This window comes from Podarcis liolepis (assembly GCF_965112155.1).
Source record: "Podarcis liolepis genome assembly, chromosome: 17".
Taxonomy (NCBI): Eukaryota; Metazoa; Chordata; class Lepidosauria; order Squamata; family Lacertidae; genus Podarcis; species Podarcis liolepis.
The window spans coordinates 35424008-35446453 of record NC_139571.1 but is presented as its reverse complement, the minus strand read 5'-3'; the positions used below and the strand labels follow the sequence as shown (position 1 = coordinate 35446453).

The following is a 22446-nucleotide window of genomic DNA, read 5'->3' as shown; positions in this document are numbered from 1 at the left end:
ATGTTTTGAAATGATCAAATGTTGCCAAGTAATTCTTCTGTTATGTAAATTTTGACCTGTCTGTCTATCGGAAAACTCTTAAGCATAATTTACCAGCACAGATCTATTTATGAGTTTTTCAAAGAAGGATATAACCACTGTTTGAATCAAGCTAGAACAGTTTTTCTGCTGATTAGCAGGTCAGAGCAGGGTGTGTCATTTTTGGGGGTAGAAGTTAATTTTTGCAAATTTCTTCAGTGAAATATATATTTTTGGGTGTGAGAAATTTTATTTTTTGTGAATGGCAGCACTTCACTTAGTAATTATGCATTTGATGAAGAAGCATGTAAACTGCTCTCGGAAAACCAAAGAATTTAAATTTTACTTTCTGAAAATGTCAGATAATGCTAAATAATACATAAATACATAAAAATAATATTAATATATAACTGCAAGTATTTGGCAAATTTTTAAATTACTCCTATGCAATTTTACACATTTTACTTACCAAGCAAAACAAAATTATACTAATTTAATTTAATCAAAATAATTTAATCAAAATATATTTTGCATTACCAAGTCATGTTACAAAAAAGTTGTGCTAAAAAGTTGTAACATAATTACATGCTTTATTTCCCAAAGCTGTGTTTGCCAAGGTATTTTAGGTTTACCACAGTTTACTGCACTAGCTATGGTGGAAGAGGATCTTAAACCTTCCTATGCCTGTTGATTATGTCCTGGAAAAACCACCCCAGGCCAATCCTCTAGATTTACATCTGATTTCAGACCTTGGCGGGGGTCGGGGGGGGGGGTGGAAACCTAGAGGAACACCAGGCTGGGGGTATATTAAGGAGAACATTTGTGGATAGGAGAAGGCAGGGAGGGATGTGATATGGGACTGGCCCAGGGGGCCTGAACTCTGTGTGTTTTGTGTTGGGTCTTGGAACGCTTGTGCCTCCTCCACTGAAAAATCCTCATGGGACCCTATAGCCACTGACACACAGAATAAGGCCTAACAGTCTGAGCTGGTTCTCTCAGCAAAAGTAAGCATATTTATTTATTTACATAGAGCTGTGGTTGGTGGGTCATTTGCCTATACAACGGCATATACACCTTCTCCTGTCCCTGGCCAATTACCCCATACAAGTGCCCAAACTATCACAGTTTTTGCTGTGCCATGACGACCTCCAAAAAAAGGAAAGGATAAAACATTGTGAAAGCCTGCAGGTCATTCCCAATCTTCTAAACCCAGGTAAGAGATAGGTTGGAGAACATTATATTTGTCTTAGGCCTTAGTCACAGTTAACTTGTGAAGGATTGTGTACAATGTCTTTTGTGTTCCCTACCAGGAATTATGCTGTTTGTATGCTGTCTCTGAACGTCTTTCCACCAAAATACCTTCTACGAACATGTAACTTTAATCTCTGTAAAATGTTGCATTTTGCACAAGCAAGTATACAGTACTGTTGTAGAAAAATTGGAGGTTGGCTTTTGCTGCCCAACTTCCCAAGGGACTCTGAGTCCCCTAAGTCCATGAACAGTCAGAGAAGAATGGATGGAGACAGGATCCAGTGAAAGAGAGGCAGAATTTGCTTTGCTTTATTGTTGCAACAGAGTCCGCCGCCCCCCGCCTTCTTGCAATGAAGTGAAAGACCCAGAACAAAGTGTAAAGGTAAAGGGACCCCAGACCATTAGGTCCAGTCGTGATTGACTCTGGGGTTGCGGCGCTCATCTCGCTTTATTGGCCAAGGGAGCTTGGTACAGGACTAAGCCGCTTCTGGCGAACCAGAGCAGCACACGGAAATGCTGTTTACCTTCCCGCCGGAACAGTACCTATTTATCTACTTGCACTTTGACGTGCCTTCGAACTGCTAGGATGGCAGGAGCAGGGACTGAGCAATGGGAGATCACCGCCGACCTTCTGATCGGCAAGTCCTAGGCTCTGTGGTTTAACCCACAGCACCACCCGTGTCCCTTCTAGAACAAAGTGTGCAGGAACCTTTAAAGACTTTAATCATTGCCCAACCCCTTAGCCAAATACCACCCTAAGAGCATCATACATACATCACAGAAGTGTGGCTTCTCTCCCCAATGTCTGGTTATGTTTTTACTGATTGCAATACCTGGGCAGTCTGGCCATTGTTTTGAGATGATAAATAGTCTTGAATCCAAGTCGCAGGCATACCCTTTTCATACAGAAAATATGCCCTTAAGGCAGGATTTGAAAGATTTGTAAGTGAAATAACTATTGGGAAAGGTTCTTCTTTTGCAGAGTAAATAAGAGTCATTAGGAGAGCCAATAAGGTTTTTGGGATTGTTCTAAGTGTATTTTTTCTCAGGGAATATTATCTGAATTTTGAAGGGTGAAGGATTGTTTTTCTGTGGAGTGGGTGTCTGCTATGTGTGTGCACCCTAAAACTTTATAATAATACTGTGCTGTGCATAATTTATAATGCTAATTTATCTATAATCACACATATTATTATAGATTATTCTGCACGCCTTATCTTTCTCATAACATCTCAACAGACTACTGGAATGAGAAGCTAATGAACATAGAACCCCATAATTCTCATTCCCATAACGATCATTAACCATTAATATTATTTCTAGCTCCTCTTTACCCAGCTGGCTTTGTAATATTTGTTATGAGCTGGAGCACATAAAATAAAATTTAAATACCATAACTACAGCTTTCCCCATCCCCATTTCATGCCAAGATACATGGAAGAGAGGCTTAGGAAGAAACATTTGAGAGGATTCTTAGAAATGGATTTGGAGCATTGTAATAAATATTATTATTAATCTTACAAACTCATATTAAGATGACATTTGACACTCAAAAAATAGTATTCGGGGTGGAAGATATGAACTGGAGGTATAAAAGTGTAACGGAGTATTAGTATTGCTCAAATATTGTGATTCTCTGGGAGATGATTGAGGAGAATATCAGGAGATGAAAGTGTACTTGTAAGATTGCCTTACTCCTTATGTACCCACTTAACTGATTCAATCTTTAGAACTAGCACTGTTACAGGTGCCACATAATACTTGTTCAACACTTTTAAGAAATTGGTCTTTTAGTGTGGCAGCACCTAAACTTTGAAACCCTCTAATGACATGAGGCAGGTGCTTTTGCTGTACTCTTTTCGGCACTGGCACCTGCTTAAAACACTTTTGCTTGGCAAGTCCATTCAGATACATAATGTTGGTGTGTTTTAATTTATTTTTAGTCTAATGTTAACCAACTTTAAATTCTTTTTAATTACTTGTTTTTTGCTTTCTTTGCCAATTTTTAAAATATTTTGTTAAGTTGTGTGTTGACATAGCAGACGACACAGCGATTTCTCCAAAGCAGCTCTTTATTTTGTAAGCTGGAACAGAACTGAACTGAGGAGCTCAGTCAGCCTGCTTATATAGAGCTACAGAACAATTGTAACTGTTGCAACATTCTAAAACTATCCAATCACTGAACGTCACTTTTCGATCCTTCATTTGCATACAAAACTATCCAATCACTAAATGTCACTTTTGATCCTTCATTTGCATAACTATCTACAGTATCCCCCTGCTGGCCCAGGGTGAGAACTTCAGTACATAACATATTTATTGTAAAAATAAAAAAATTCCTTCCAGTAGCACCTTAAAGACCAACTAAGTTAGTTCTTGGTATGAGCTTTCATATGCATTTATTTATTGTAAACCACTTAGAGGTTTCGTGTGCATTTATTTATTGTAAACCACTTAGAGGTTTATTACAATGAAGCAGTTTATGTATAAATATTGTGAAATAAATAAATAAAAGTTAACATTCTACCTATTTGTTATGCTTTATAATAACAAGGTGCAGAAGGTGCAGCTACATAATTGATTATGGATTATGTAAAAATTCTTAGCTGAAATATTATTAGAAAGAAAACACTGTTGACTTTGTGTAACTTGAATACCTGAGTGAGATAAGTGAAATCAGGCTGTAGGACTGGAAATAATGTATTGCTAATCTTGATATAATTTTGATATACTCGTGGACTGTAGGCATGTGATTTAGCTGTTGATTGTGCAAGAATGGTTGAGATCAAGGAAAACAATAAAATGCTGTAATTTCTACGGCCTAAAAGGTTTGGATATTTTAAAAATGCAAAATATATAGACTGGGTTGCATGTATTTGTGGCCATTCAAGTAAATTGAAAACCTACATCTCAAACTATAGCAAACAGTCTGGGATCCAAAGAGCTATTATAGATAAGCCTAAGGGCTTGGCGGGAGTGCCTGGTGGAATTTTTTACTTTCTTTTTCAAAAGCAGAACCCCTCCCCAGGCCACATAACACACTTTTTGAAGGTACCCTGTTACTTTAATAAAAACACCCAAGCTTTTGCAGTATCAAGGAAAGCTAGCTATGCACGAACCATTCAGTACCTGGATAAATATTAGAAAATGTACTCACAGCCTAATGAAGTGGTGAAATTATATCCAGCTGAAGAACCCAGCAACTATGCCCCCACCTGCCTCTTCCCATTACAGAAACTATTCCTTGCTGAAAAACAACAGGCTGCAATCTGCATACCTTTAATTTGCAGGGTGGGGGGAAAGTGCCTGAGGGTGTCAACTTCAGGTGGGGGTCACAATCTAGCATCTCATCAGATAGCACTTTTGTTCTAAAAATGGGATCTCCAGCTCACATAAATCACTGGGCAACAAGTTCAACAGACCCATACTTCAGCGGATGAAAACAAACCATACTCATTTAAATGTAACTCCCTCACACATGCCAAATTTCTCTGAGCTTCCTTTTAGCCTTTTTCAAAAGTATTTACAGAATCCTTGATATACTTTGGCCCACAGCCAAAAACATGCCTGGTTAGTTCAAACAGGTATATTATTTCTCAACTCAACAGCTCCTGACTGTGTACTCCTCTCCTTTCTCTACTAATTCTAAATTTTCTTTCCCCTCTTAATCCTGACTTTTTGGTCTGGACCTCTTGCCTCCTTATATCTTTTCTTAACTGAATGGTTGCCAGATCTCAGGATTGGAACTGGTTAGGATTTTAGCCACCTCCTTAGGCTAGGGAAGGGTTCGGTTTAGGAAAAAGTTAATCCCAAAGAGAAAGGGGCCCAGAGGTTTTCCTTGGGGTCCATTTCCAGCATTCATTCCTCAACCACATTCTTTTCAGAGCTTAACCCACCATCCTTCCCCCCCCCCCACCATCATGTTAGTATTTATATATTTCCCTTTCTGTGCTAGGACAGTGACACAGGTGATCTATTAGCTGTGCCCATACTTGTCAGATGCACTGGCCCCATGTCCATTAGTGGGCCCAATTATTGGGTCCATTAGTGCTGGTCCTAATCTTTAACAGCTTGGAGTCTGACTACCTGACAGATAGTCTTTTCTAGCATGTTGTTGTTGTTTAGTCATTTAGTCGTGTCCGACTCTTTGTGACCCCATGGACCAGAGAACGCCAGGCACTCCTGTCTTCCACTGCCTCCCGCAGTTCAGTCAAACTCATGCTGGTAGCTTCGAGAACACTATCCAACCATCTCGTCCTCTGTCGTCCCCTTCTCCTCGTGCCCTCCATCTTTCCCAACATCAGGGTCCTTTCTAGGGAGTCTTCTCTTCTCATGAGGTGGCCAAAGTATTGGAGCCTCAGCTTCAGGATCTGCCCTTCCAATGAGCACTCAGGGCTGATTTCCTTAAGAATGGATAGGTTTGATCTTCTTGCAGTCCATGGGACTCTCAAAAGAGTCTCCTCCAGCACCAACTTTTCTAGCATACATCTATCTAAATCTTGAGATCCTCTTAAAAGACCCTACTCCTGGTGCCCCGCCAAGTGAAACAAGGCAGGTGTCTACAGTGAGAGGGCCATCTCAGTGGTGGCATTCCAGATGTGGATTAGCATCCCAGGAGAAGCTCACCTCATGTCTTCTCTATGGCCTTTTCACTGCCAGATATAGTCCTTTTAATCCACCCAGGCTTTTTAAACAACTTGTGGTTTTAAAATCTGAGTGTGGTATTCAACTAAATTTTACTCAGAGCAGATCCACTGAAATTAATGGACCTAACATAATAGAGTGGTGCTAATAATACCAAGGTTGCAGGTTTGATCCTCATATGGGACAGCTGTGTCATTCTGCATTGCTGCATATTCCTGCATTGCAGGAGGTTGGACTAGATGATCCTCAGGGTCCCTTCCTACTTTTCTATGCTTCTCTGATAATCATGTTAAATAATCTAATCGGGACTAACTATGAGTAAAACCTAGCTGAATACTACCCCCTGTTCTCAGTATTTGATTTATGGCCATGCTGCTAACTAGTATTATTTCTTCCTCTGCTGGAAATAAACAAGGATAATGCTTTTTTATTATTATGTTGCATTTTATTTTTAGTGAAACTTCCAGAGAATGTTATTTTATAGGACAGCCTTTACAAATATAGTAAAGAAAGGCAAGTATAATATATAGCATATAAGTATGACCATGAGTTCCTGATCTGGAAATCAGATGAGAATTAATTACTAAAAACATACAAATACTTCCAAGTCTCACTCCAGAAGTCTGTCCTCGAGTCTAGGCCTTGAGACACCTGGCAATCATATCTAAACCCCAACTTTCATTTCCCCAGTCTGCTGTGTTGCTTTCCACACTGTTTCTTTGCCTCCTTCTCTTAGCATTTTTGCTTGCCTTGCCCTCCTCTAGGATTTAAGAAGCTGACTCAACGGCATCCCAAAACTCTTGGCTTCAGAAAAAGTTGGTCAAAATTATTTATATCACTTAGCATTTTATCTAGTTATTTAGAATGTTCTAGGTGATTTGGACATATTTTCTCAATGTATCTTAGAACAACCCTATAAGGTAAACCTGCATTATTCCTAAGACAGTATGATGGTTGAAATCAGCCTGGATTGCATATGTTCATCCAGGGTAGTAATGAAGGAGAGACTTACTGACTCAGACTTGAGATGCAAAATTATGCACATTTAATCCGCAGTAAGCCATATTAAGCTCAGTGTGACTTCTCAGGTTTACATTGGCTGTCTCACTTGAAGTTGGTGAATGAGGTGCCCATCAACCACGCTCAAGGGAAAGCTCCAGAGGCAAATATAGAGATGACACTAATTATGTATTGTTATTAAAAAAAATGAAAAGTCGAGGGGGGGGGGCAATTTGTTTGAGGACAGGTACGGAGGGAAGAGTACTTTAACAGTCTATCCCCACCATGGTACCACCATTGCTATTTACATGGGACGGAAGATCCCATTGGTGTGAAGGAGCTGTAGCCTTAACATTTGTGCAACACAATCTTAAATGCATTTGCTTAGATCCAGTGTTATTTTTCTAGAAAGAGAGGTGCCAGAACTCACCACGAATGCCTCCCTCATTCTCTTAGAACGGCAATGGCGCCCACCTGAGAGGTTCCGGCTGAAAAAGCCCTGCTTAGATCCATATTAAACGGAGCTTTCTCGCAGCTCTGCCTGCAAAGAAGATTGCAAGAACAGTCTGTGTGAGTATTATTTCAACAGAAAGTGAACAGGTTGAATCTTTGGCGGGGAAAGTGCCTTCCATATTGTTGAGGAACAGGCTGCCTGAATAATTAGTGATTTATGGCACAGGGTCAGCTTTAGCATGCGCTGAGGTTGGGCATTTCTAAGAATCCCCAAACTAGCCTAAAGCTCATCACCTCAACACCACTCCTTCTTTTACAAGCTGGTCATGATGAGAGAAATTCCCATTTGCAGTTTTCCAAGTCCGAGGGGCTCAGTGAGTGCTCCTCCACGTGAGAGTCTCTCAAGTTTCTTGAGTCAATAGTGTGTTTGTTGTATGTGTTTATTAAGTAGGTTCTTCTGAGGTGGTAGATAACGAACCAACGGAGGCCCAAAAAACAGGGACTGTGGTAAATCTTGGGTGAGGAGAAGAGGAAGTGCCTTAACTCAGGGCCTACACCGCCCCCCCCCGCCCCCCATAAACCTCCTCCAGCTGCTTGTCTGGGACTAACAAAAAACGAGGCAAGTTATCGAAACAACCTGGCAGAGTCACAAGCGACGGCCGGCTGGTGCTCTTGTAACACAGCCGCTACCACTCCGCCAGGCCTTGCTCGTGAGGCAGCCTAAGCGTGACCTGGCCTAACGAGGCGCTGTGAGGAGGGGGAGGGAGAAGAGGGGACGCGCCATGAGGAAAGGGGCGGGACCGGGGCAATAACAGCCTCGGCTTGGGCGGGCCTCCTCGCTCGCCGCTCGCCGTGGCTGCCGTTGCCACGCGCGTGGTGAGTGCTGGAATGCGCGCCGCCGCCGTCGCCCGCTCGTCTGGGCGCTGAGGGGAGGCTCGTCGCCGCCGCCGCCGTCGCCCCCTCGACTCCCTTTGGCCTCGGAGGAGAGGCGGTGAGTTGCCCAGCCGCCGCCGCCGCGTTGGTGGTGCTGGCGGCGTTTGGGAGGGAGGACGGGGAGCGGGAGCGAGCCTGTGGCGCTGTCCAGGGCTGATCTGAGGGCGGCTGCTTGCTGCTGCTGCTGCTGCGCATGGGACGGCGTCGCCGGAGTGGGTGGAGTGAGGGCGGCCGGGCGGGGGGGAAAGCCAGGCAGGCAGGCTGGCTGAGGGGCCTCTCAGGAAGGAAGCCGCCGGAGAAGCCCCCCCCCCCGAGGAACAGCCTCTCCGCCGCCGCCACCGCCAAGACCGACGGCCGTTAGTCCCCGGTGGCCGGAAGGAAGGCTTGGCGGGGAGGAACCGCCTTCGCCGCCGTCTCCCGGGCCGAGAGCGAGCCGACGAGGCCTCCGCAGCTCCAGCCGCCGCCCTGCGTGGTGGAGCTGGACAGCGATTTCTCGCCCTCCCCCGCCGCTGGGCCTCTTCGCCGCCGTGAGTTGCCGCTTTTGTGCGCCGCGCGGTGACCTTGCGCTCTCCGGTGCCGAGGGATGGATGGGGCGAAGGGAAGGCTCGCGCGTCCCCCACCCTCAGCGGGTGGAAATCGGGTGGGCCTCGGGTCACGTTCCCCAGCCCCCCAACCACTTAACTCTCTCTCAACTCCCTCCCCCCCCCGCCATCGCCAACCTATTACCACCCTACTGAGTCCTTCCCCCAGCTTCCTTCTCCGCCCCCACCCTCGAAGGGAACGACTTGAGAGGGAGACTCGTGGCGTGTCTCCGTGGGAAGTTGCATGTGTATGTATTGGGGGGGGGGGTCGGCGGTGGGGGGAGGGGGAGGAAGACGTTGCAGGACAACCTGGCGACAAAATCTCCCCGCACACACTAGGCTGCATTGCTTAGGTCTCGGGGGAGAAAGGAAAAGGCCCCAGCCCTCCTTCTCTTTGGGGGGGGGGCGGGGGAGTGTTGGGGGGGAGGAAGTTGGGCAAATCTTCGCCTTCGCTCACTTTCCCCCCCCCCCTTCTTTATAAAGTTGCTGGAGAGTTGTAACTTTTTGGGGGGCGGGGGTGGTAGTTGGGGGGGTAAGGTTGAAGGAAAGGGGGGCGAAGTGGGTTGACGAGGCGAAGGCAACCCCCCCCCCCGCTTCCCGAGCAGCAGCAGCAGCACCACCGACTTCGGTGAGTTTGTGCGTTGTGCGCTGCAGGCAAGAGTTTTGCAAAGAGAGCTGCTTTGTGCTTCTACTTGGTATTTGAGAAAATGGCCGAATGCCTATTTCTGGAATGCAACAGCAGCAGCGGCAGTCGATGGTGGTTGGGGCTGATGGTACACACACATTTGGTAACGGGCTTCTCCCATTGTGAGCTTTTTTTTTCGGCGAATATCTGCGGCCTCAAGTTCCTTTGCATACTTACTTGGGAGTAAAAACTTGGAATTTAATTTCTCAGCAAACGTGCAGGAGGCTTAATAAAAGACCATCGGCATTTGAAAGCTTCCAGACTTTAAAACACTGCTAGTTCTTTTTACTTTCTGCCTTGATAACATTGTGTATGTAGGTCATTGAGCTCGTTTGCGTTTAGGCCAAAAACGAGACCAGGATTTTATTTAAATACAATCCCCACCCTGCTGTTGGTTGACTAATTTCAAGACCAAGTAACTTGCCAAACACACTTTGTTGAGGAATGTGTGTGTGTGTTTGAGCTTTTCTTCAGTACCTTAGTAGAAGAGAAGGGAGCTGAGAAAGCCATGGTGTGTGCATTTTCAGTTTTGAAAACAAATCCTGAATTGCACAAAAATACACATCACCGACAGTCATTCCTGTTTTGCTGTGAATCCCTCCATAGTGTGGGGATATATCTGGTCTGTAGGTATTTACTTTGAATTAATTCAAAGAACATGTATGGTTACATGATACCTTACTCCAGGTAGCTTCACTGTTTTAGTTTTTACTTGTGCAGTGTAGGTAATTGTATCAGTAGAACAACAACTCTGAGTAGGTTTTAAGAAGTCTGGCCTGTGGAAAGGTTTTTGAAATGATTTAACTGTAGTAGTACAACGGGAAGTAAGGCCCAAGCCAGGTCTTGTAATCAAAGGTCTGTGTTTGAGGACTTGCCTGTGTGTATGCTGCTGTGATGGTTCTGCAATAATGGAACTGTCTTCCAGTTAGCATTTGTTTGATTTTTGGTTCTGGCTTTCAAGAAGGCCATAACAAAATACATTTTTAACATGGCCTTTCCCCTTGCTTGGTAGGGACTCTGCAGTATTGCATTACAACTAACTCTGGTGCTGGCCTAGAGGATTTTGGAGTTTAGAAATAAAGTGCATTGGATTAAAGCATATTTAATCTAGACCATCATTGTTTAATTGCTCTTTTTATTCAAATTTGGTGTTGAAAGTTGGTTTTCCAAAGCAAAGGAGCAATGACAACTATTTACCCACTCTCACCCATTATACCAGGCTTTCTCAACCTTGGCCCTCCAGATGTTTTGAGACTATAATTCCCATCATCCCTGACCACTGGTCCTGCTAGCTAGGGATCATGGGAGTTGTAGGCCAAAAACATCTGGAGGGCCGAGGTTGAGGAAGCCTGCTTTATACAGAATTATTGGACCACATGCTAGCTGCTAAAGAATTAATAATAGTTAATCAACAATTATCTTCCCATGAGACATCTCAAAACAATTAGCACTTTAAATCTATTTTTCCTTGTAATGTTCTGGAAAAGACAAAGCATTGTTTGACTACAACTGTTATCAGTATTCATAAAACCCTGCACATTTAACTAAAATATGCCTAGTTTCAGCTTTTCATTTCAAGATGAATAGTGTGGCCTTCAGTTTTAAGATTTGGATCCTAGACATGTTTTTAAAGTGATAACCAGTTATTTATAATTAATAACCTTATTCACACTTGGCTAGGTTACAAGGCTCTCGGTGTTTGCTGTTAAATGAAGCATGCTTGGGTGTAGGTGTGCATATAGTTGGAGTTTATTGTGGAATCAGTGCATTCAGATAATTTTTTTGCAGCATCCACATGTCATAAAAATTTCAGTTGTGCCTTTTAAGCATATAATCCTGATTTCATCTTACTGTAGGAAATCTGATAAGAAAAAATATATACTGTATATCCTGCTGCATATCTAGTCACCACTGGCATAGAAGCTCATTTAGCACACTTTTTGGTAGGTGGTTTGTCAAGAAGTTTCTCATGTGTGGTGACATTTCGTTGGATGGCCACTATGCACATTTGCTCCTCACCTGAGCCAAACCTAGCTATTTTTCCTTTGTGGTCCACAATATCAAAGGAAAAAGACCCGTTTCTACCAATTGCTGCATGCTGAAAATGTGCTTGAATTTCAGCAACCCAGTTCAAAGGAGCTGTTCTCTGAAGATCTCCACACATTAAAATACATAGGCTTTGCGCAATAACTCTTTATCATAATTTAAATATTTCATTGCTGCTGCGATTTTTTTGCAGTCTGGGGAAAGTGTGCTTGTGCTTTTAAGAGTAAAAAGGGACTGCAGGGCATTCCAAATTGTTTTGGATATAGTCTCCCCCCGCCAAATATAATTATTGTGCAAGACATTAGTATTAAAGAAATCCCCAGCTACTTCCAGTGGATCTATTTTAATGCAGTATGTGCACAGGTACAGAAATAGGTAGTGAAGGGCACTGGTGTGGACAGCAAGCGGCAGAATAACTGGAACTGGAACAAATACAATTGTGGAATTTAGCATGGCAATTGTGCACACAGAAAGATTGAATGTGAACAACTCATTTGAAATATAAAGTCCTTGCCTGGGAGCATGCTAGGCGGGAAGGACGCTGACACTTTGCTATAAAATGAAATCATGATGCAATTAAAAGTTTGTCTTTGTGGAAAATGTGGCCATATTTGACCATAATTTCTCTTAATCGAGATAAGTATCATACTTAAATTGTCACTGTTCTCAGTTTTGGATTATTATATAATAATTTATAGACAGACACTTGAACAATCTTTTCCTCCCTTTTTAACAGAACTGTTAATATGGCAATGCAAGTGCTGGGGCAGTCTGGTGGCAGTGGCCTGTTCCCTGGAAATACTAACCTTGGCATGGCTTTGCCAAATGACATGTATGACTTTTCGGAACTTTCCAAAGCTGAGCTAGCAGCTCCGCAGCTTATTATGCTGGCAAATGTGGCCCTGACAGGAGAAGTGAATGGCAACTGTTGTGATTACATGGTTGGTGAAGAGAGGCAAATGGCTGAACTGACAACCGTCGGCAATGCCAACTTTTCAGACAGCGATGGAGAAGGAATAGATGAAGCCCAGGGCATGGAGAACAACCATAGACGCCTGGAAGATATGGATCTGGGATCCCTTGAAGCTCCTGAGGTTCGTAATGTGGAAATGGCAGAACTGACGGAGCCTTCTGTTCCTCATACTTGCAGCCAAGACAAGGGCTACCCGTTGGAGGTGCCAGATACTTCAGAGAGTGCAGATGACAAATGTAAGAGCTTGAAGAACAAACCATTTCGCTGTAAGCCGTGTCAGTATGAGGCAGAGTCAGAGAAGGAGTTTGTCCATCACATTCGGGTACACAGTGCCAAGAGATTCATTGTGGAAGAAAAAGCTGAGAAGCATGGCCAAGTTAAAGAAGCTGCCTCCAGTGCTACAGATGAAGTTGATTTCTCCAAGGGGCCCATTAGATGTGATCGCTGTGGCTACAACACTAACAGGTATGATCACTATCTGGCTCATTTGAAGCACCACAACAAAGCTGGAGAAAATGAGAGGGTCTACAAATGCACCATCTGCACATACACAACTGTCAGTGAATATCACTGGAAGAAGCATTTAAGAAACCATTTCCCACGGAAAGTGTACACATGCTCACAATGCTCCTACTTCTCAGACCGGAAGAACAACTATGTGCAACATATTCGAACTCATACAGGTGAGTGTTGTATCTGTTTCTTAGGTTTGGCTGTTTGCAATGGACTTGGGTGTGCTGGATTTGAGTGCGTTTGCACCTGTTTGCCATCATGTTATAAATTGTGCTATAAACTAGCACTTTCTGATTTTAAATGATTGGCTTATGTGTACCAGGAGTATTGTGTTTTACATTAGAGCTAATGGGTAAAACAATAAAATTAAACACAATTCATTACATCTGTGTGTGGCAGGGGAGGTGATATTTGCTGATTCTCACTGATAGTTTTTAAGGAGAATAAGTGTATTTTGAGAATTAGAATTTTCTCCAATCAAATTTTAAATAAACACCAATTAAATAGATGTTTATATACTGGATATTTATATACTGAAAATTAGCTCTAGTAAGGGAACAATGGTGGTTTTTGCTTTTGAAAATACTTTGCCACAGTCAGCTGATTTGTTTTTCTCTGCTCAACCTTTTTGTTTTGTTTGTATAAAACCCTCACAAAACATTTGTGTCCAAGTTATTTTTTTGAAGAAATGCAGAACAGGAAAATAACAAAATTGCCAGAAATCACCAAAAGTAGACTTGGCTTTTGAAGTTAATTTTAAAATGAAGTCAGAAACAATTTGTTTGAGTTAAAAGCGACAGTGGTAGTTGAGCTATTTAAGCTTGTAGCTGCTCTTAGGGCTTGAGCTTAAGGGACCTAGTGGTAGTGGAAGATTAGTGCAGTTCCAAAATGACGAGCATCCCTCAAACCTCATATTTTTCTATGAATTCTTTGGCCTAATCCTCATCCCAAGCCAATCATTGGGACCAGATACTAGTTGGGGCAGGCCCAGTTTTGCTCACAGAGGTGGCATCCAAATGGCTGTTGGATCCTTCCAGCTGCCTCAATATTTTTGCAACTCCGTGCTTCTCCCTGCCCCCCCCCCCCGCCCCTGGGTTCGGAAAGTTCTGTTTGGCAAGTAAGGAAGCTTTGTGGCTGTTCTTCTCCTGCCAAGCAGAGGATCATGCTTTAGCAACTGTGAGACTTGATGTGACACAGCAATTTAAGTGCACTTCTAGAATCGGGATATAGCAGTTGAATATATAAAAAAAATGTGGATAGGGATTTCAATCCAGTATTGGATGTAATTATGTTCTACGGATGAAGAGAATTCAAGCCAGCACAAGTAGCCAGGCTTTGGAATTTCAGCTTCATTATATATAGTGTTCAGTGGTGGCCTGCATTCTTTTGCCACTTTTGCTCAGATTTTTGCATTAATAGAGCAGAAACAACCGTCATGATTCAGGCTTGAATTCTTTTCAAGGTGGCAGACTTTTTTCTTTTTTCTTTCACAGAAGGAGTTGTGAGGCTGTAGTGGATTACTTAATATGTTCAGAAACTGAGACCATCTTGCTGTTCCTTTGCAATGTTGCAGATTCATTGGGTGCTGCAGGAAAGCATTCTTCCTCCCCTAACTGTATTCTGCTTGGAATGGAGAGTGTAGTTGATCACTTTTGAATCCTATCCTCGCCCATTTATTGCAGAAATTGCCAGGTTGCTGTGAATATCTTCACCTATAGATTTCTGCATATAAAACCATTGTTAAAGGGCAGAAAAACAGACTAGTCATAATTAGTGGAGACAAAACCTGCAGCGGTGCCAGGAGTGAAAGCCAGGCATGTGCATGCTTGAATTATTAGGCAAAAGGAAGTGCTTGAATTTGAAGTTCAGTAGCATATTCTAGTGATCTTAGACTCACGTGGTGTATAGCCCCTGTTCTCCCATCTAAAAGACTTCAGAATTTTGCTCTAGCTTAGATACATATCCGCTCCATTAATGCTATGTAGAATGTAACCTTGTACCAGACATAATGTGATAAATAGTTGAGTTATGGATATATGTGCAGAATTCTGTTCCTCATTGTGATCTCTTTTCCTTGTGCTGGCCAGTTTCTACTAAATGAAAAAAAAGTAAGTTGTATTTTTTAAATCATTTGATGCTGTCCCCAAATAAGTGGTAATACTAGATTTGCAACTAAAAGAGTGAAGGGGAGAAGAAAGACACCCCAATACAACTTTGTATACTTAGAGTGTGGCACTCACAGGCACTATGGTGCCCTCAGGCACTCCCCTTTTGTGCCCATACAGTTCCCCTTTCCCTCCTACATGATTTATTATTTTTTAATTTGAGTTTTGTCTGTTTGTTGTGCTTTTTGGGGGGATTGTTTCATTTTGACTTGCCTGCTATTGTTTCTGGTCATACTTGTTTTGTGTATGTGTACGTGTTTTTTATGCAGAGAAATCTGAACATCAATCCCTTTCCTCTGCCATCCATCCATGAAATCAGTATTTTGTTTTGGACTCAACAGTTTCTTTAGGTTTACAGCTGAGACTCCAGGTCCTAAAAGGTTAGAGACCCCTAGTATAAACAATAGGGACAGTCAGTCAGTTTCATTGCGACTGTGTCAAAAACCTATGTTAGCAAAAGTCTGATAGAAGCTGAGTTTTTAGGAGAAATTTTATTAGGCTACCACCTGGTAGTGAGTCCCATAACACCTTTTAGAGGTCATTGAGTTAGAACATAATCCAGCCAAACTTCAGCACAGTACATTTTAATGTGAAGTACTTGTTTAAGTGTCTCCCATTGAAAATGAGATGCACAGGTGTTTGGCCAAGGTGCCTGGATAGCCTTGGTCAAGAAGGGCAAACTACTGGCCTCTGACACAGGAAAGACAAATGGGGAGGAGGGTTGCATGGCTCTGCCAGAAGGTGCTTGACGCTCCTTGAAGCAGTTGTGCCCAAGGGAAAACATTTGGGGAAATGGGGGTGGGGCTACCTGAAGATGAGAGACTGTTGTAGCTACAATTTTTGATTTCTTCACCAAGGTCAGATAGTTTCCCTCAAAAAATTGTTCATCCCTATCATTTACCTTTGCTCGGACCTCAGGACAAGTCTGAGAGAACACAGTCTCTCTCCCATCCCCTCTGACCTTGCAAAAGGAGTTGAGGGAGAACTGGAATTTTCTGTAATTTGAGCAGCAGTGCTGGAAATGGTGGGAGAGAATTTTGCTGCTGCTTATTTTCTGTAAGAGTATGTGGGAGGTTGCAGAGTGTCCTTGTGAGTTCAGGGGCGCTTGCACTTGATGATTGCATTTGTGGATGTTTAGCTAAGAATGGGAGGCAGGAATTCCCTGGTTTAAATCTTGCTTCAGCCAAGAATTACAAGGCAGGTTTAGACAAGCAGCTATTTTTCAGCAACAATACCTGCAATATGGGAATAAAAAAAACCCTAGATTGTTTCTAGAGTTGTTGTAAAATTTACAAATATGGCTAGAAATCACTTCAACCCAAATGCAAACTATAAAATATTCTCACACACACGCACCTCTGCAAGAGAGGCTTAAAAAAATAGTTAACCCTGGTTTCATTTAGTGTTTATGTCATATTTATAGAGCAGGTGAATTACTTTTTAGGTGAGGGGTGCTAGTTATTTTAGGGATAATTTATATTTGAGGTATTTGCCAGGTATATTAGACCAGGAAGGAAGATGTTTAAACCAAAATCCTAGTCCGGTTTTAAGATGAAACAACATTTTTATGCCACTTTTCTCTCACCAAATTGTCCAGCTCAGTTATTTTGTGTTCTCGTGTGTGTGTGTGCGCGCAGTTCAATCCTCTATGAGCAATTTAAGGATTTTTAATTTGTGTTTATTTTATCTGTTTTAATAGGAGAGCGTCCCTATCGGTGTTCCATGTGTCCTTATTCAAGTTCTCAGAAGACTCATTTAACCAGGCACATGCGCACGCATTCAGGTTGGTAAAAAGGCAATTCAAGAGAGCTGTGGTGGTTAAGGTTGTGGCTATATTCGTTAAATGTCTGATATGTCAGTGCAGGGATTGGCAGAATGAAATTCGTAGTCTGTTTATGACCGCCAAAGGTTTAAGCCTAAAACAGCCTGTAGGCGAGTTGTTAATTGTGTGCTTACATTGGCTGTGGAAACAGCCATGGCTAGCTGGATGCTTTGCACTTGTAATCCCTGCTATTTATATTTTCACTCTGGGCAGTCTCCTGGCTGATAGGAAAGAGCTTTTAAAGCCCCCCCCCCCCCAATATACAGAGTGAACTTCCTTCCCCACTTGTTACCTATGTTTCCAGTATTCATCAAAGCAGCATCCATGCAGAAGAGGAAAATAAATCAGCAGTTCTCGGGGAAATGCAAAGCTTTGCAGTACTATAAAAAAACCTTCGATACTCCCCCAAAGGTGGGGAACCCAAATGCATGCCATTGAGAACTGAACAATGCTCATTGAACCACAGAATGCTGATGTTCTGGGAGTGTTAAACAAAAAAAGTGGGGGTTGGGGCAGAATAGAAGAGGGCATTGCTGAATTGGAGCATTCACATTGCAAAACTTTCTTGTGATTGTCACTTATCTACATGACTTTTAATGTGTTTCCTGCATTCGTGACAACTTTTGAAACAGCCATTGAATTTTAACCCCTCCATGCATGTAATTTGTGGAGTTGATTGCTGCTGTACATATTAATGACTGACTTCTGTTTTTATTGTTAGTATACACTCACATTTAATGTTCAAGTAAGAGTTGCTGATCACCCAGTCAGTTTGTATTTTTCTCCTGGAACTATGTATTATGTCTGGGTTTGGGGGTGGAGTGGTAGCACTGCAGAAACATCTTACCTTTTTGAGGAAATAATTGCTTCTGGGTTATATGGGTGTGGTGTAATATTTGTGTAAGCCTACTATTCATCTGTAATTTCCATTTTTCTACACTGCCTTCAGTGGACCAGTTTGGTTTGGATTCCAATTGCTAGTATTACTGTAGACTGATCTTTCCTGGTATGTATTTATCATAGATGGAATATGTGGATTAGTTGTTGCTTGCATGTTTGTTTTTGTTTCTTTTGGTTTGTTGCTGTCTTTTGTGAATGTGTTAACTGTAAAATCTTTTTTTTTTTAAGTTGAGAAATGCAAAAGCATGCGCAACTGTATAAATCTGTAGCTGTGCAAATGAGTTGCTGTTTGTAATTTAATCACTGGTAATTTCCCTCTTGCTTGCTTCAGGTGAGAAGCCGTTTAAATGTGAGCAGTGCAGCTATGTGGCATCAAACCAGCATGAAGTGACTCGGCATGCAAGGCAGGTTCATGATGGGCCCAAACCGCTGGCCTGCCCGCATTGTGACTACAAAACTGCTGACCGAAGCAACTTCAAGAAGCATGTTGAACTCCATGTCAGCCCACGGCAGTTCCTTTGCCCAGTCTGCGAGTATGCTGCATCCAAGAAATGTAATTTGCAGTATCACATCAAATCCAGGCACCCTGACTGTTGTGACATCACAATGGATGTCTCAAAAGTAAGACTACGAACAAAAAAGAATGAAGTGAATACTTCTGAAAACGTGGGTGGTGATAATAAGGGCGTGGAACAAGAACAGGCAAAGAAAGAGATGACTGAAAAGAAAAGTGAGAGAACTGTAAAAGAAGAGAACCTGTCAAAAGAAAAGAAACCAACTAGCAGTGTTGGTATAGGCCACGTAACAACACGAAGTCGCAAAACCGTTTCTGAAAGCAAAGAGGCAAATGTGAAAACTGAGAAAATGACAGAGAAATCTGGTAAAACAAAGAAAGCAAAGAGAAAAGCAGATGCCACCCCTGTTCCTTTGACAAAAGATTTTGCAGCAGACACTGATGTTATAGTGAAGAAGAAAAAGAAAACTGAAAAAATGTCCCCTAAATGTCAGGACTCTCAAAAGAGTGAAAACAAATTAGAAGTCACCAAAAAGCAAAATTCTTGCCTGAAGAAAAACAAGAAAAAGAAATGTCTGAGGAGTAAGCCTGTTAAGAACAACAGAAAGCTTGATTGTGAGAAGGTCACAGATGAGGAGCCAATCTCTAAAGAATCTGTTGCTATACAAGAGGAGGAAAGTAAGGTAACTGATAATCCTTGCAATGAACTCCAGCCTACTGTTATCCTTGATGTTAGAGAGAGCCAGTGTGTTCCTGTGGAGAACATGCAAGATCATGAGTCAGTGGCTGCTCAGCACAAGGCTATGCATATAGAGGGGAAAGAGCAAGAAATGCCCATGGCAGAAGAGGAGACAATTAAAGCAGTTTCTCAGAATGAAATTGAGCTGACAGTCATTCCTTGTATCAGGTCTGAGGACTCCAATACCACCTCTGAAAAAGAGAGAGGCGTACTAAAAGATGCTTTACCTGATTTGTCCCAAAATACAGAAACCCCGGAAACTTGTGAGATGCAGATTGTGACTGATCCTGATCCAATACAAGAAACTGAGGAGATACAACAAATGTGTGTGAGAGAAACTGTGAGTAACCCACATCCAGAAGATGTCAGTTCTGCAAAAGAATTGCAGGCTGAAGACTCAGCAGAAGCTCCTCCACCACTGTCGCCGGAAAAACTGGAGAAGAGCACTAAAGCAGACCTGGTTTCAGCATCGTCCAGTGGCACAGTAGTAAATGAAAATCAGGAAATGGAAGAGGATGAAGGCATCCACAGTCACGAGGGCAGTGATATAAGTGACAACATATCAGAAGGCAGTGATGATTCTGGGTTAAATGGTGCTCGGACAGCACAGGAGAAAGACCAGAAACCATCCCAAGAAGTGGCAGAAGCCAAGGCCACAAAGGAGAACTATGTGTGCATATTCTGCGATCGTTCATTTAAAAAAGAAGGTGAATACAGTAAGCACCTGAATCGCCATTTAGTAAATGTGTACTATCTTGAGAAAGCAACAAAGGGGCAAGATTAACCAAACTGCAGTTTCATGACAGTTTATTCTAGAGCTTAGGTACCAGTTCTTGTAGAATCTTTGCTTAAGCTCAGTTTGCTTATACTTTTTAAAGTTGGTTGTGTTTTTCTGACCTTTGATGAAATGTTGAACTAATTAATTACTTGTATCTCTTTGATTAGAGAGGGCAAATAGGGTATGCATGCTGTGGCTTGTTAAATTGGCAGAACTCCTTGGGATAGAGCCCTGGAATCTCTTGAGTATTTCTGTTGACTTGAAGCAGAACTATTCACAAGTTAGTAGGATTAGAAATGTAGCCTTGGGGAACAATCCACCAAGAGTGTCTCCTGCACAGACTCTTAAAAAAAAATATAGAAGTGTGCAAGAGCACTGTTGTGCTGTTGCAGAGTCCTGTTTGTTTCCATAGGACTTGAGCAGGAGATATTAACAGTTGACTGAGCCCACAGTCTGGGCCTGTCCAGTCATTACATTCCAGGAAGATATTTCAGCCTGGTATGAGACATGTGCTCCTTCTCTCTTTCCCCTTTACTGCTAGGAGAAAGTCGAAGGTGAATCAACATTTATTTGAACATGGTATCTTCCTGACCACCCATTCAAGACCCCCTTATTTGATCCTGTTTTATATACACTTGCCACAATGTGGAACTGCTTCCCCATATTCCCATTTCTACACCATTGCAGTGTAGGTAAGGCCAAGTGTGTGAGTTTCCCCACCCCCTAATGGGAAGAAAACAGTAACTGGTCCTGTCCCTGTGGTTCTGATATTCAGAATACTTAGCTGTATGTGAATGGGGGTTTTCCTGAAGACAGACTGGGTGGTTAGGGAGATAATGCCTTCAGTAAACAGCACAGCCTGGTTCACTCTTGTCCTTCTCCTTGTTCGGAAGGATGAGAGTCTTGGGTGTGAGACCATCAGGCTCATCCCTGGTTAATAATTCCTTGCAATGTGACAAGTGCACAGGCCATCTGTGCTTGTTGAACAAAGTGTTATAGAAATAAACTCCTAGAAATTGAAATATAGCTCCAATTGTTTCTAGAAAAATCTGCCTTTTTTATTTTCACCTGTTGGTATGATGAATGCTTAAAGAACTCACTGTGGCAGATTATTTGTAAAAAGAGCACTTTCAGAAAAATGTTGAGGTTGGCTAACAGAAAACATAATTGCATGATCATATATTTAATTTGCATATACATTTCAGGTCCCCCAATCATGATCAGCAAGCCAAAATCTTGGGAGTTCTTTCTACCTTTCTGTTGATTAGTGAATCCATTATTTGTTAAATACTACTTTTCGACAAGGTTCTTATTTCTTCTTGTGCTTTAAGAGATGAAAAAATGTTGCACATAATTGTTTTTATTTTTACCTATGCAGTTTAAGCCTTTAGGAGTTTAGTTATTTCTGTGTATATGAACACTTTATATATGCATGTTTGGTTTTTGTTAATGGGTTCCCTTCCCGTAATGTTGATTTTCAGGTTTGTTGCGTATTGTGGCCAGTGTTGTTTATCTTGACCACATTTTCTGGTTCTGAGTTTGTGCAGTGTTGTAGCTTTAATTATTTGATTTTGGAACAAATGATACTAAAGGAATGTCATCCCACAGACCACACTAAGAACCAATTACTGCTCATGGATAGCTCCCATTGTGAAAGGGGAACTTCTCAATAGATTGTGCCCCCAAGAAGGTTGTTCATACATATCTCTGTATATAAGGTTGGATAATATATTCATATAGTATGCATTTTTATGCAGACAGTACTTTCTGCTGTTTTAGTGCATTTATTATTGCTGGGAGAAACTTTTCATTGCCCTCCATTAAAATTAATAGGGGCATGCATGTGAAATTTCATGGGAAACTTAATTTGTTAATGGATGGTGCTTGTCGAGTTCTAAGCATGGAATAGTCAAATGAGAGCAAAAAATCCATTAAAAGTACACGTGAATTTTAAAATTTGCAAGTACTCTTGCCCAGCTCATACTCATTTCAGAGGGTCCTGTGCAGGAGAATTTCCAGGTGGATTGTGCTCCTTATCTGCTTGACAAAGACAAATGTTGGCAATTACATAATACATGGAATTTGAAATGATCAACACTATCAGGAAGATCTTGGAAAGCAACAAATAAGGGAAGATGTAGAAATTCCTGATCCTTGTTCCATCAAGTTCTAACTTAAATTAATTACCCTGATACTTTTATACTTGACATAAAAAGGAGCTGAAATGATTGGATATATTATGAATTTGCAAACACTGGGAGAAAAGTCACAAGTAAAGCAAGTCTGTTATCAGTAAGGTTTGAGGCATTTGGAATATGTGAGCAGTGAGAAAACCGCAGGTCTTTTGAATCTATCCCCCTTCAGATTTATGTTTTTCCTGAATTTGTAGATATAAATGCCACCTGCAGTCCTGCAAAACAACATCTATGGAA

At 42.0% G+C, this 22446-nt stretch overlaps 1 protein-coding gene across 4 annotated transcripts; it reads left to right on the top strand.

The window, feature by feature from the left end:
• Positions 1-6461: 6461 nt before the first annotated feature.
• On the top strand, positions 6462-22229 carry REST (RE1 silencing transcription factor). 4 transcript variants are annotated; one of them, XM_083481602.1, is made up of 4 exons: positions 6462-8356; positions 12347-13266; positions 16961-17044; positions 18315-22229. In XM_083481602.1, exons 2-4 carry the CDS (start codon positions 12357-12359, stop codon positions 20018-20020), a joined length of 2700 nt encoding a protein of 899 aa, XP_083337728.1. In that variant the 5' UTR covers positions 6462-8356; positions 12347-12356; the 3' UTR covers positions 20021-22229. The 4 variants fall into 4 exon arrangements, with proteins under 4 accessions (XP_083337728.1, XP_083337730.1, XP_083337729.1 ...); XM_083481604.1 differs by having other exon boundaries at positions 8345-8825; XM_083481603.1 differs by lacking the exon at positions 6462-8356 and adding an exon at positions 8432-8822.
• The last annotated feature ends 217 nt before the right edge of the window (positions 22230-22446 follow it).